Below are 13,747 nucleotides of genomic sequence, written 5' to 3'. Positions count from 1 at the left end.
TTTATTATATCCTATCTGAGAATTTCCTCTCCTTTAAGGGCAAATCTGTATTTTTCTTCTTCATTTCTTAATGTAGAACTACTACTCCAGATTTACTATTTGAAAGAAACCGGACAGGTATTAATCAATGTAGAATAATACTTAAAGGCCTAGGTTCCTTTCCTTGCCCTAATAGTTACTATCCTTATGACCTTTTTAAAAAGCAAACATCTGTACAACCTTTAAAAGATATCCAAATGCTAGTTATTATCATCTGATTCCAAAATAGACCACAAAATGAAGACATGAAGACCACTTGATTTCTACAATACCTTCTAGTTCTAAATCCTGTGACAGTGACTTTGCATGCTGACAATTATCTGAATTAAATAAAAAGCATGCTGCTTTGTCATAAGTTGAAATAATGGTCCTTTTCTTATATTAAAAAGTTCCAAAGTATAGAATACTTACTTCATTGTTCACTAATTCACTTGGTGTTGGCCAATTTGTGATGTCACTGAAATCACTAGCCTGCAAAGCAACAAAATAATTACTCTGACATGTTATAAAAATCCTTCTACATAATAGAAAAGTCTATGGAAAAAGCTGTATTCACTGGGAGAAATTTAGAAAGAAATCAAGCAAATTTAAATCATACACACACACCTAATGCATAACCAGGAAAAAAACTGCCAAAGACCAAAAAACCCTTTCACAATAATAATTGGATTGAATAAATTAATGCAGACAGAGGGAATGCGGAAAAATTTCATCTTTCCATATATCCCACACAGGTTTTATACTTCCAATTCAACTGAGCTTACCCAAATGTCAAATTGCGGGGTGGGGGTGGGGGGGAGAACAGGAACAGGGACTTTTAATCCCCCAAATAAATATAAAATTAAGATTCTGAAACTCATACATACCTTGTTGGTTTTCTTTGTCTTGAGTTTTCCTGCTTTTATAATTTTTGTGGAACTCAGTTCTAAAAAAAAAAGATAATGCTATTTGTCTTTGTGAGTTTAATATCAAGACTTTCTTTATAAACAAAAAATACATCAACTACAATTATACCAAATCTAATTAAATTCCTCAATTAAACTTCATAGCCTCTAACTATAGTCCTTATACTCACTTCTCCCATTAAGAAATCATAGGGTTCACAGTAAGATTTTTTGGCAAAAGGCCTACTAGTTATCTACAGCATCAAAAACAGCAGTACCTTGATAAACCATTAGGCTATATAACAAGTAACTGAATATTCCTAACAAATAACTTTCAAAATAAGCAGACTAAGTGCCTCCCTTTCTCACCTTGGAAAGCTCAAAGTGCCAAGAGCTACTCTTAGACTAATTGTACTTTTCAATGGTACAGAAACTTTGAATCTCTTCAGGCAACAAACTGGCTCAACCAGGACTATGTGTCAGAATTCCAGAACCCAAGCCAGTCAACCATCACCAGGCTTCAGCCTCCACAGGAAGGATTGACCACAAGTAGGCATCACTCCCCTCAGTCTAACACAAACCATGAATGAAATAATAAAGTAAAGGATAATTTGTGCAACAGAATACAAAAGAAAAACTTAAATTAACATTTTCAAGTACTATAAAAATTGGTAGAACTTTAAATTGGTCCAATCGTCTAGAAAGCAATACTATATTAGCCTAAAAGGAGACTAAAACATTTACATCCTTTGGCCTGGAGATCCCCCCCCCCAGGAAGTAGAAAATAAAAATAAAGTCTTCACATACATGCAAATATTTAAAGTCATAGAAACCTTCCCAAATAAATTCCTATCAGAAAATGGACATGGATATATTATGAACAGATGAAAATAAAGGATGGCAAAAGAGAACCAAGAAATCAGTACATAACTTAAGAAAATGAAAAAACAATTTTTTTTAAAACAGAACATAAAATGTTCATGTCATAATGACCAAGTTTGATACCCCAGAAATCTAAAGTTGTACTTTTCTCCCTTTTTTTGCAGAGGTTGGGGGGCTATAATTGTAGAATACTGCATGTGTTCAGGTGTTCACACTCAACTGAAATGTGGATTAACTGTTTTGTTCTTTTTCTTAATTCTTAGTTTAAAAGAATGGGGGGAGGTCCATACAAGGAAATGAAGATGTAAAAGCAAAAGATCAAAATGGCTTTGCACATCAACATTCAAGATCATACTATTAAAAAATAAGAGAGGGTGGCTAGGTGGCGCAGTGGATAGAGCACCAGCCCTGGAGTCAGGAGTACCTGAGTTCATATCTGGCCTCAGACACTTAATAATGACCTAGCTGTGTGGCCTTGGGCAAGCCACTTAACCCCATTGCCTTGCAAAAACTAAATAAATAAATAAATAGATGAGAGAAACAGACCATGCCTATACCTCTCAGAGCAATAGGTAAGGGATAAATTCTTATGTAAAAAAAAAAAAGAAGAGCAATTACAAAAAAAAATTTCATTTTGATTACTTTTTGCTAAAATAAAATTAATGTATCTATAATAAGCAAAACACCTGATTGGGAAACAATTTTCTTCCAAATTCCTATGTTGAGATGAATGTGATATAAAAAGCTACCACAACATGGTCGACTATGGTAGTCTTAGCTCTTCCTCAGTAATACAATAATCAAGGACAATTCTAAAAGAGTTAAGATGAAAATGCTATCCATATACAGAAAAGAACTATGGAAGCTGAATGCAAAACATTTTTTATTTTTTCCTTCTTGCAGTTTTTCCCTTTTGATCTCATTTTTCTTTCACAGCATGACTAATATGGATATATAAATATATATGTACATACACACACACACATATATACATATACATACATACACATATATATGTACATATATATATATATATATATATATATATATATATATATAAAACACATGACTGTACAGATATAACCTATATCAGAATACTTATTATCCTAGGGTAGGAAGGGAAAAAACTTTACAAAAATGAACACTGAAAATTATCTTTACATATAATTGGAAAACTTTTAAAAGTAGGGTGAGGAGAAAGTTATCCCAACAGTCATTCTCCAATAGTGGCCAAAGAATTGCCATATTCTGAACCATATGAAAAAGCATTCCAAATTACTGAGAGAATCTAAACAGCTCTGAAATTTCACCTCACACTCAGCAAATTGCCAAGATTGCCAAAAGATCAGGCTTGTTGTGAAAAGATAGATCAACTGTGATTTGATAACAACTATACTGAAATGCATTTTGTAAAGTGACCAAAAAAACCTTACCATTTGGATCCAGAAATCCTATTTCTGGGCACTCTCAATGAGGTCAATGACAAAAAGAAAACCTCTAATTACACTAAAATATCTGTAGCAGCACTTTTGGGAGGTAGCAAACAACTAAAACCAGGATAGAAGTGTATCAACTAGAGAAAGACTTTTCAAAAAAATTTTGTTACAAGAATATTCTTATGCTATAAAAGAAAAACACAAATACGAAAATGAACAAATTTTCTAGAATGAACAAATGTAAAATAAATACAACTAAAACAATGCAACTAAAACGAGCCACAAAGTGAGCAGAACCATAAGAACACTGAACACATTTACAGCAATACTATGTGATGAATGACCATGACAGACTTAGATCTCCTTCAGCAGTACAATAATCAAAGACAGTTCTAAAGGACTTGTGATGGAAAATACCATCCATATGCAGAGAAAGAACTACGGAGTCTGAATGCAGATAAAAGCATACTATTTTCTATGTTTAAAAATGTTTTATGCTTAATGTTTTCCCCCTCATGATTCTGCCTTTTATTTGATTCTTCTTTCACAACATGATTAATATGGAAATATGTTTCACATAGTTATACATGTGTAACCTGTATCAGATTACTCCTTGTCAAGGGGATGGAGGAGGAAAAGGAAGGAGGAAGAAAAATATGCAACTCAAAACCTAACAAAAAATGAAATGTTGAAAACTATATTTGCATGTAATTGGAAAAATAAATTTTCTTTTAAAAAGTCACAAAAAATAGAAACTGAATATTGAAAAATTAAAAAGACCAAATTTGGCTGATAGTCAGAAATAAGAAAACATTTCCCCCCCTCTCTCCTTACTCTTTTGCAGAAGTTTGAGTCCATGATGGGACCATAACAGAAGATATTTTTTCAGTTTGGTGAGTGATTTTGTCAAATTTTTTCCTTTTTTTTTTTAAAGAAATCTGCAAATTAGCTCTCTTGGAAGAAGAAAAAAGAAAGATTGCAGCTCATAAAAAGATCAAAAAATATTAAAATATATTAAAATATCATTAAAGTTGTAAGTGTCCTTAAAATATAACTTGCTTCTACATTTTTATGAAATCAAATAACCTTGCTAAGGATAAATTGCCACAGCAATATTTTAAAGATATATATCGCTAGAAAGCAATAGATGCAAAGGCTTGCAAGTGTTCAAAACTGAAACAGTGAGTATCATGCTTTATATATCTAGAATCAAGCAAGTCATAAAGAGGCAAAAAAAAAAAAACAAGCCCTAGAACCATTTATCCATCTCTTGAACAAAGGCAAGAGTAACTAGCTCAAGTTATATATATATATAATGTATATATATACATTATATATATATATACACACACACACACACACACACATGCACACACACAACCTACTTGAATAAGTTTTTACGATACTTTTTAAATTGGTCCATTATACACCAAAATAGCCTGCATGGTAACAAGATTCCCTTACTATATGACCTGAAATGAATGGCAAAAATTTTTGAACAAACTTTAGAATATATGAATATAGTCTGCAAAACAGGACAATGGTTTCGTGAGTTCTAGTGATGAAATATACAAATTTATCTTGTGCTAAAACCTGGGTGCATAGTAAAAGATATTAAAGGCAGGAAGGCCAAGGGTAGTCAATAGCAGTACTAAAGGTAAAAAAAGCTGTACCACTGAAAATGTATTTTTTTAAATTCTTATCACAAAAAGAAAGGGCATCTCAAATAAGTTCATAGTGAAGCTTACTTAACTCTGCCTTCTTTAAGGACAAGTAGAATTGTCACCTCTAAAAAAGTCTCAATTTCTTGTTCTGTAAAATAGAGAACAGAATGACAACCTAAAGTTAGGTAAAAAAATGTTCTAACAAGTGATGCTATGAAATTATTGCTTATCTATATGGAAATGTTAAAGTATGTACTGATTTTATGTAAAAAAAAATGGAAAAAATCCCCTCCCCCCCAAAAATTGTAATCATTTTCTTTCATTGTTTGGCAGCCATAAGTAAATTCATTTTTTTCATTAAAGAACCCACAGGAAATGTTTACTCCCTACCACATTTTCCCAAAAATAAGACAAAATATTGCTCAAAAAAAGTACAATACAGGTTATTTGAGAGATCTTTTTTTTCCATGTACAAGATGGATTTTTGTTTATGAAACAATTCATGAACAAAAATCTATTTTAAGTATTAATGTCAACAATATATATTTATAATTAATTGTGTATTGATATTTTATAAGCCAATACATCTATCATATGCTGCAAGAACATATTAAAATGCATCCATCTGACTTACAATATTAATTGATGCTTATTTGGAGGGTTTACAGGCATCCTGAAAAATCATGCTAAGATTTATTTATTTATTTTATTTGTTTTCAAGTTAGGTCTTTTTTTGGGGGGAGGGGGGAAACAGAGGGAGAGGAATATAGTATCATTCCAGCAATACATACATTTACAACTATTACTATCACCACCACCACCACTACTACTACTACTACTACCACCCATCTAAACTTCCACTTTCATTCTTACAGAATGACAGAATTTCAGTGTGAATGGTGAACGAATTTCAACAATTCCTCAAAATCAAACCAAAATGAAACAAGATTGAGTTCTTTAACATCTAACAAATGATCCTAAGAACTGCCTGTGTGTTTTAAGACCTCTAGTTGGGGAAAGCCACCAACTTACTTCCAAAGGCAGCCTCATCAACTTCGAAGACTGGTCAACCTGACCCGTACAATTTCCACCTAACCCTCCTCCCATCTCTGCTTTCTGGAGTTCAACCAGAATAAACCTCATACCTTCTCTTCACATGACAATTGTTCTAATGACAGTTATCATGCCCCACAAGTTTTCTCTTGTTATAAATTTAAAACCTTCTGTTTCCTCTCCTTGGGATGCTCTGGTTTAATCACTATTATTCCTAAATGGTAGCAAATAGAACTGAGCACAAAATCCCAGCCCTCTTATGGCAACCTAAACCTAAACTAACCTCAGAATTCCTGGCTGCCAGATGACACCGAGCTCCCCACCTGACCTTATTGCCATCCTATAGGCCAAGCTTCCCCATATATTTTTTTTAACCCAGACTCCAAAGTCAAGGACAACAACTGAGGCAAAGCATAGAGGATAACTGAAAACCTACCTACTAACAAGATTCATCACACTTGTAATGAAATGAGTATCAAATCAAGTTTTCCACTTTATTTTTCTTGCTTTCTTCCCTGTAACATAGCTAAAATGGAAACGTTTTGCATTATGTATAATGCGTATCATTATTTTTTACTTTTTCAATGGGTGAAGAGGAAGGAGAGAATTTGGAAATAAAATTTTTTAATTTTTTTTTTAGGATTTTTGCAAGGCAATGGGGTTAAGTGGCTTGCCCAAGGGCCACACAGCTAAGTAATTATTAACTGTCTGGGGCCGAATTTGAACTCAGGTCCTCCTGACTCCAGGGGCTGGTACTCTATCCACTGTTCCACCTAGCTGCCAGCCCCTAAAAAATTTTAATTTTTTTAAAAATGTTTTAAGATAAACACAATTCCCTGCTCCCCCTAAAAGATTTATCAGTTCTACTATTTCTGTCCTTTACCTTTTTAAGCTTTCTTACTCACACCTCTAAACCCAAGACTCACTCCTTCTCAACAGTTCACTTTACTCACTTGAAAAGAGAAAAGAATTGGAAGCAGTTTGACACCATAATCAAAAAAAAAGATTTTCCTAAATAACAAAACAAAAAGAGCAATTCACTTGTAATATGAAAAAACATAATGAGCCAAGTTAAAAATCAAATATTAGTTCAAGGAGGGGTTGTGTGATGACAATTCCTCAAGACAATCAAGTCATTTCTTATTTAAAATGTTGACTATGACTAACTCACTTTGAAAGCTTCATAAATGCCATTTAAATAACTGTTCCATTAAAAGCGTTATATGAATAACAAATAAAAGGCCACATTTCATGTAATAGAGGCCTTATGATAGGTTTTCTGAAGCAAAAAGTTGGGAATAATGTTGGGAATAAAATACAAAATTATGCGATTTAAAGATCTATAAAATCTGACCTCGTAAAAAAGAAGTACAACCCAGATGTCACTGCCAATGACTCAATTGGCTGATGTCTAGAAACGATTAGGTACAAAGTAAATTTTGTATGCTGACATTTCAAGAAAAAAAGTCTGCCTTTAACCTTGCTTTACAGAATAATTTCTTATTAGTCACCATGTTTTCTAACTAACATAATTTACCTACAGCTGTCCATGCAGAATAATTCATACCCAACTTGGGGTCTTTGCAAATAGTATCACACATCCTGAACTGTTCTTCCCTTCCTCCCTTCTGTTTTTTTTTAAAGCAACACTTTACTTTTTATTAGAAAATAAATGTAGCCATGAATAAACAGGCATTTCTCGTTGCCTCTTCCTTTCTACTTTTTCAGAAATGTCCAGGAAATTTCTCTAGAGTGATGTCTGCTATAGATCTGTAGGCTCATTAGCAAACTCCTTCTCATGTCATAGCACACAGGCCACTTTTCTGACCATCTTTTCTATCTTCTTTGCTGGATCTTCATGTAGGTCACAACTGCTAAATCCAGGTTTACCAAAACATTTTCCATATTCTATACCATTTCACCTTGGTGACTTATTCAGCTTCTAGTCAGATGATTCTCCAATATATTCAAACCTCAAAAGATGTCATAGACATCTTAATTTCATCCCAAAGTGAACTAACTCATCTTTCCCCTAAACCCTTTCTTCCTACAGTCCCTCTAACCATCCTCCCAAGTCCTCCAGCCTCTCAACTTAGATGTCCATCTTGGACACTCCCCTCACCCACATATTCAATCAGCTACCATATTCTGCTATTTCTACCTTCCTCTCTTAATATATACAATCCCCCATCCCCTTTCTTCTGAGGCTGCCATCGCTCTGGTTAAAGCCTTTAGCAGATACAAAGCCTGATAGTGGGATCTCCCTGTCATTCAAATATCGAACTGATCTTCCTAAATTTCAAGTCTTATTAGGTCATGTCCCTATTCAATCAACTCAAGTGGCTCCCTATTTATTGCTTGCAGAATCCAATATAAAATCTTGTGGGGCTTACTTATCATGTCCTCCAGAATCTAGCTCCTTACTTTTCCAGTCTTAAAACCTTCCTCCCCTAGTCATACACTAGGGAGGAATCCAGTAACCTCTTGGCTGTTTCTCCTGCTGGACATTCCATCTCCTAGACTCCTGAATCTGAGGCTTTTCCCTGGTTGACCCTCTCTAACGAATGCTATCCCTTCCTCCTTTGGGCCTCTATTCTTGCCTGGCATCATTCAAGCCTCAAGAAGCCTTCTCAATCTTCATCTAAAAAGACTCCCAATTTAGGTGGTACATCCTAATTCCTGGCAGGCTGTCTTAACTGCCCCCACTAAAACGTGAAATCCTTGAGACCAGGCACATGCACATGCACACACGCGCACGCGCACACACACACAAAATGTTTGTCCTTCATTTTCAAAGACCACAACATCATCAGAGAGGTGATTCCATGGCAAGCACATGAATTGGATTTGAGTGACTAAGAACTTAATGCTAGCTGATGCCCACAAGAAGCCTTTCTGAATCTTCCCTCAAATCTTAGTAACTTCCCCCCACCGACCCAAAATTACTTTGTACATAGTTTATATTCACGAAACATTTCTCCCAAATAAACTGAACTCTTCAAGGACGCTGGGCTGTTTGGTCTGGAGTCAGATTTGGGGGGTAGGGAGATGGGACCTGTATCCCCAGTGCCCAGAGCAAAATAGGAATGCAGTTTGTTGAAGTGGTCTATTTAAACAAGGTACTTAAAACTTTTGTGAAAGATGTTAATTTATTGGTTAAAATCTTGTATATTAAAATTTTCATTTAAATCTAAGTGCTAAGAAGATAAGAAAATTTTAAAAAACCTCATTTAGCTCACTGAACACATCCATCTGCTCAGGTTACCATGCTACCTAGACATTAAACACAGACACAAAGTCAACAAAATACCACTCAGTAATATCAAATAGATATCCATCCTTGAGCTCCTTGAAATCCACATGTGGATTTAGAGAATCAAAAACTAGCATTATCTACACCTTATTCTAGTTTTATTTGTTTTGTTAAACATTTTCACATTTTAACTGAGGCGTTTTGCAAGACTAAGTTTGACAATTCCACTCTAGGACTTTGCAAAATCTCTAACTTTTACTTAACAGAAAGTGAAGTTTCTTTCTACTTAGCACATATGATACATGATTTTAAAAAACCCAAATCTCTAAAATCTACATGTAGATCTAGCCCTCACTTTCATAACAAACTTTATCTTCCAACCCTGAGAAAAAGAATTTTCTCCCTTGATATCCTAATTCCCAAAAAATATATGCTCAGCTTTCAAAATAAAGCTTTACTGACTAATGAGCTTTTCAAATGTAAAAGGAAAAGGAGTCATTGCCAATCATGTTAAAAGTATTTAAACTGCAATAAACATAAGTAGGAGAAACCATCCTACTTCAAGGGTGGATAACATGTGAGATAGAAAAATGCCCCAATTATTCACAAAACTAAAAGTTCAAAATACCCACAAGGCCTTCATCATATTCATTCTAAGACCATATCCACACTGCCTTGAACCAGGCCTTTATTCAAACTACTTATTTCAAAGGGTTTTGCTTTTTTGTCTGTTATCTTAACAAATGCTTCAGTAGTCTATCCAGTTTCAATTTCTCACTTTAAATTGGAACTTTCTTCTTTTCCAAATAGGGATAACTTTCTACTAGTTAACTAAAATCAAATCCTCAAATGGAAGTAAAGGGAAGAGAAAAGAGGAAAGGAAGTGAGGGGGCAAAGGGAAGTGTCATAAGCAGCATTAAGGATGGAAAAAGGAGTGAGTTAGAAACAGCCATATATATAGTGAAAGAAAAGTCTGGAGGAATCCCAGGACTCATCCCCACACACCAAGGCAACTGCCCTGCTTTCAGGGAAATCCTGCCTATTTTTCATGCCCTCCACTCTAGTCCCCACTTCCAGGCTCCACTCCAATTCTGGAACCAAGGACAAAGTTCAAACCAGCTGCCATAGTTTGTGGATGGGGTGTTATCAGTCTACTCCCCGGGAGGCCCCACACACTATCCCAGGAAATCTCAGGACCAAGGTGCCCCTCCTTTAGGCACCACTCCCTTGTATTAAGGTCTCCATTAGAAGCAAAGTGTTTATTACTATTCATTCATTCATTCATTCACTAATAGCCAGGCCCCTAAGCCAACTGTCAGAACACAAAGACAAAAATCAACATGCAAGGAGAGGGATAAACACCAGGTACACAGAAAGGTAAATACTGAAGATATAAAAATAAATGCTCCCAGGGCATTTGGGTGTCATGGTGGATAGAGCGCAGGCCCTGGAGTCAGGAAGACCTGAGTTCAAACCCTTAAACACTTAATAATTGCCTCAGTGTGACCTTGGGCAAGTCACTTAACCCCATTGCCTTAAACAAATTAAATAAAATAGATGTTCCCTACAATCTTTAGGACCAAATAGAAATCCTTCTTTCTGTGCTTTCAAGTTCTTCCCAACCTATGCCATAGTTCACACAGTCCCATGTCAAACCAAGTCACATTCCATGGTCTTCTCTCCACCTGGATTGACTGGATGCTCTACTATAATCAACCCCACTACTTCCTCCTTTCCCAGCCCTCTCCAACTGCTGCTACCTCACCCCTCCACTCTGGGGTGACCTCATCTGCACCATTTATGTACCAGCAGCCTCCCAATCATATTACCAACTCCTTGAAAGCAAGTATTCATTCTTTCTTTTTATCTCCAGGGCTTAGCAGAATGCCAGTACCTAAGAGTTTAGATTACAAAATTCTTTGGGTAGAGAAGATTTTCAACAAATGGCTTTCATAGATTTCCTTCAGGAGGTAGTACTAGACATTAGTGGGGCTAGGTGACTCTCAGCGAATGGAATACCAGATCTGGCGTAAGGGAAGATTCACCTTCCTGAGTTCAAATTCAGCCTTAGACACTTTCTAGTTGTGTGATCCTGTACAAGTCACTTCACCAAGGAAGTGGCAAAAAAAAAAAAAACCCACTCCAGTCTAGAAAGAAAAGCTTAAATGGGATGGAGAGTCAAATATGCCTGAACAACCAGGAAGACAGTCCTACCACAGGGCTTAACAGATGGAATGTGTCTTAAGGAGCAGTCAGTCAATTGGGTTGGAATGAAGAATGAGTTTAAGGAGAATAATAAGCAAATCACCTAGATAGGCCAAAAACAGTTGGCTTTAAAAGACAAAAGGGAGTATTTATGTCATTTTAGAAGAAATAGGGAACCACTGGAATTTTTTGAACAGGAAAGGGCCAAACCTATGCTTTAGAATTCTAGATCAGTCTGGCAAGCAATGGGAAAGGAGGCTTGTAGCCAATTATGAAGCTGTTGCTATCATTCTGGTTTGGGTGATCAGAAGGGCAGCTAGGTAAATAAAAGGTGACACATGGGACTGTGTGGAGGAATCATCCATAAAATTTGGTGACTGATGGAATAGGAGATAAGAGAAAGAACTGAGGCTGGCTTACCAGTTGCAAAGCTAGGTTACTGGCAAAGCTGGTGGTGAAATAAGGAAATTTCAGAAATAGGAACATTAGAAGGAGGGGAAGTTTTGGAGGAGAAAGACAAACTCAGATTTGACTACGTTATGTTTTGAGATACCTGAGACAAGACAGATGGAGGCTGTGCAGTTGGTGATGTGTAATAGTGGGAGTCCAGTAGAATGGGGCTGTATAGATAGAAATGGAAGTCAGTCTCACAAAAAAGGTTAATCCCATAGGAGTTGATGAACACTATCTATACAGAAGTCAAGAGCCTACCTTTTGAGAACGGTGGTAGGTTTGTCTGACTTTGGGAGAAAAAGGTTGCACTGATGAGGGTATGGGAAATCTGAGGGAGACAAGGCAGCAAACTGACGACTGTTTTTAAAAATAATTCATGTAAACCTCTCCTGCATAAAGCAGGATTGTCTTTTAATGAATAAGAATATTCTGGATAGTACCACGTATCTCAATTTCAGGAAAGAGGTGCTTTGGTGAATTTTTTTTATGATGGGGCTAAATTCTATGCATTTTATAGCAGGTAGATCTATCTGTGAGGTTCATTTAATACTGTGGATCCCCTTGCCAACCCGTCCATTGATCTCTATATATACAGAACCACTATGTTTGACTTTCAACAAGCATGGACTTTGCCACCCACCAAGATGGATAACACAACCAACAGATTCCTAGTAAAGCATTCTTCGACTAAAACCTAGCACCCAAGACTGCTTTTTCACACGTCCCAATGATCTAGAGACATTAAAGTCCTGGCCTCATGAGTGCCAGGCTAGCAGCGGCGGCAGGGCAGGCCAGCAGCAGGGAGGGCTTCAGCCGCCCCCCAGCATTCGCACAACCGCCCAAGAGAAGACAAAGTGGGCCAGGCGGCAGAGGAGCCAAGGCTGCCAGGCGGCGGCAGACAAACGTCCCTGGCGGCACCCACGCTTCTGGCCTGCGGCAAACGCAAGGACGCGAGCCGTGCCGGGTGGGCAGGCCCTGGCGGCCGGAGGACACGCGCTGGGCCGCTGCGGGGGCAGAGCGCTACGAGGCCCCCGAGGGCCGCCGGCTCAGCAGCGCCGCGGCCGCGGCTCGTGCGGCTCCCAGCGCCCCGGGCCCGGCCCCGCCGGGGGGGGGGGGCCTCGGGCTGCCGTTTGGAGCGAACCGCCCGCCCCCCGCCCCGCGGCCCGCGGCCCCACGCACCTGGCTCGGCGGGCTCGGGCGGCGGCGGCGCGGCGGCGGCCGGGGGCAGGCCCGGGCCCGGGCCCGGCGCGGCGAGCCCCACGGCCGGCGGCAGCGGCGCGGCGGGCGGCGGCGGCTTCTTGGTCCAGGGGTTGTCCTTGGGCGGCGGGGCCCGGGCCCGCTCCCGCGCGGCCGCGCCGTCGCCCTCGTCCTCGTCGGCCTCGTCGCCGTCCGCGTCGTCGTCGGCGGGCCGCGGGGGGCTGCCCGGCGCGGGGGGCCTGTGGGCCGGGAGCAGGCCGAGGGGCTTCACGGCCACGGCCGCCAGGGGCACGCTGTGGCCCAGGGGCGCGGGCGCGGCGGGGGGCGCCGGGGCCCCGCGGGCCGCCTCCGGCTCCCGCGGCTCGGCGGAGGCGGCCGGCTCCTCGGGCGGGGGGCCGCGGCCCTCAGCGGACATGGCGCCGCCCCGCCCGGGCCCGCCGCCCGGCTTCCTCGGCCCGCCCGGGGGGGGAGCGAACGGCCCCGGCCTCGCGCAGACAAGCGGATCCGGCCGGGCTCGGCCCGCCGCCGCCGCCGCCGCCGCCCACTCGCCGTCCCTCTCCCGCGGAGCGCTGGGCGCGAGTGTGCGCGCGTGCGCGTCCGCCGGGCCTTTGCGTGTGCGCGGGGGCAGGACGAGCGCTCCCCCCCCCCGCCCCGCGCGCCGGCCCCAGCGCCAACCGCCCG

The 13,747-nt window shown here is 39.7% G+C and overlaps 1 protein-coding gene across 3 annotated transcripts in view; it reads right to left on the bottom strand.

Moving 5' to 3' along the window:
• LARP1B (La ribonucleoprotein 1B) overlaps window positions 1-13,747 on the bottom strand; it is an 86,933-nt gene extending 73,186 nt beyond the window's left edge. For 2 of the 3 annotated variants that reach the window (XM_074228387.1, XM_074228385.1), the window contains exons 1-3: window positions 13,049-13,747; window positions 906-964; window positions 451-510 (exon numbers count right to left, since the gene is read on the bottom strand). In XM_074228387.1, coding sequence (XP_074084488.1) covers window positions 451-510; window positions 906-964; window positions 13,049-13,481 — 552 coding nt within the window. In that variant the 5' untranslated portion in view covers window positions 13,482-13,747. The remainder of the gene's footprint in view (window positions 1-450; window positions 511-905; window positions 965-13,048) is intronic. The other variant, XM_074228386.1, reaches the window with a different exon arrangement.

The sequence above is a fragment of the Macrotis lagotis genome, chromosome 3 (genome assembly GCF_037893015.1).
Source record: "Macrotis lagotis isolate mMagLag1 chromosome 3, bilby.v1.9.chrom.fasta, whole genome shotgun sequence".
Lineage (NCBI taxonomy): Eukaryota > Metazoa > Chordata > Mammalia > Peramelemorphia > Peramelidae > Macrotis > Macrotis lagotis.
This window is presented reverse-complemented; position numbering and strand designations above follow the sequence as displayed.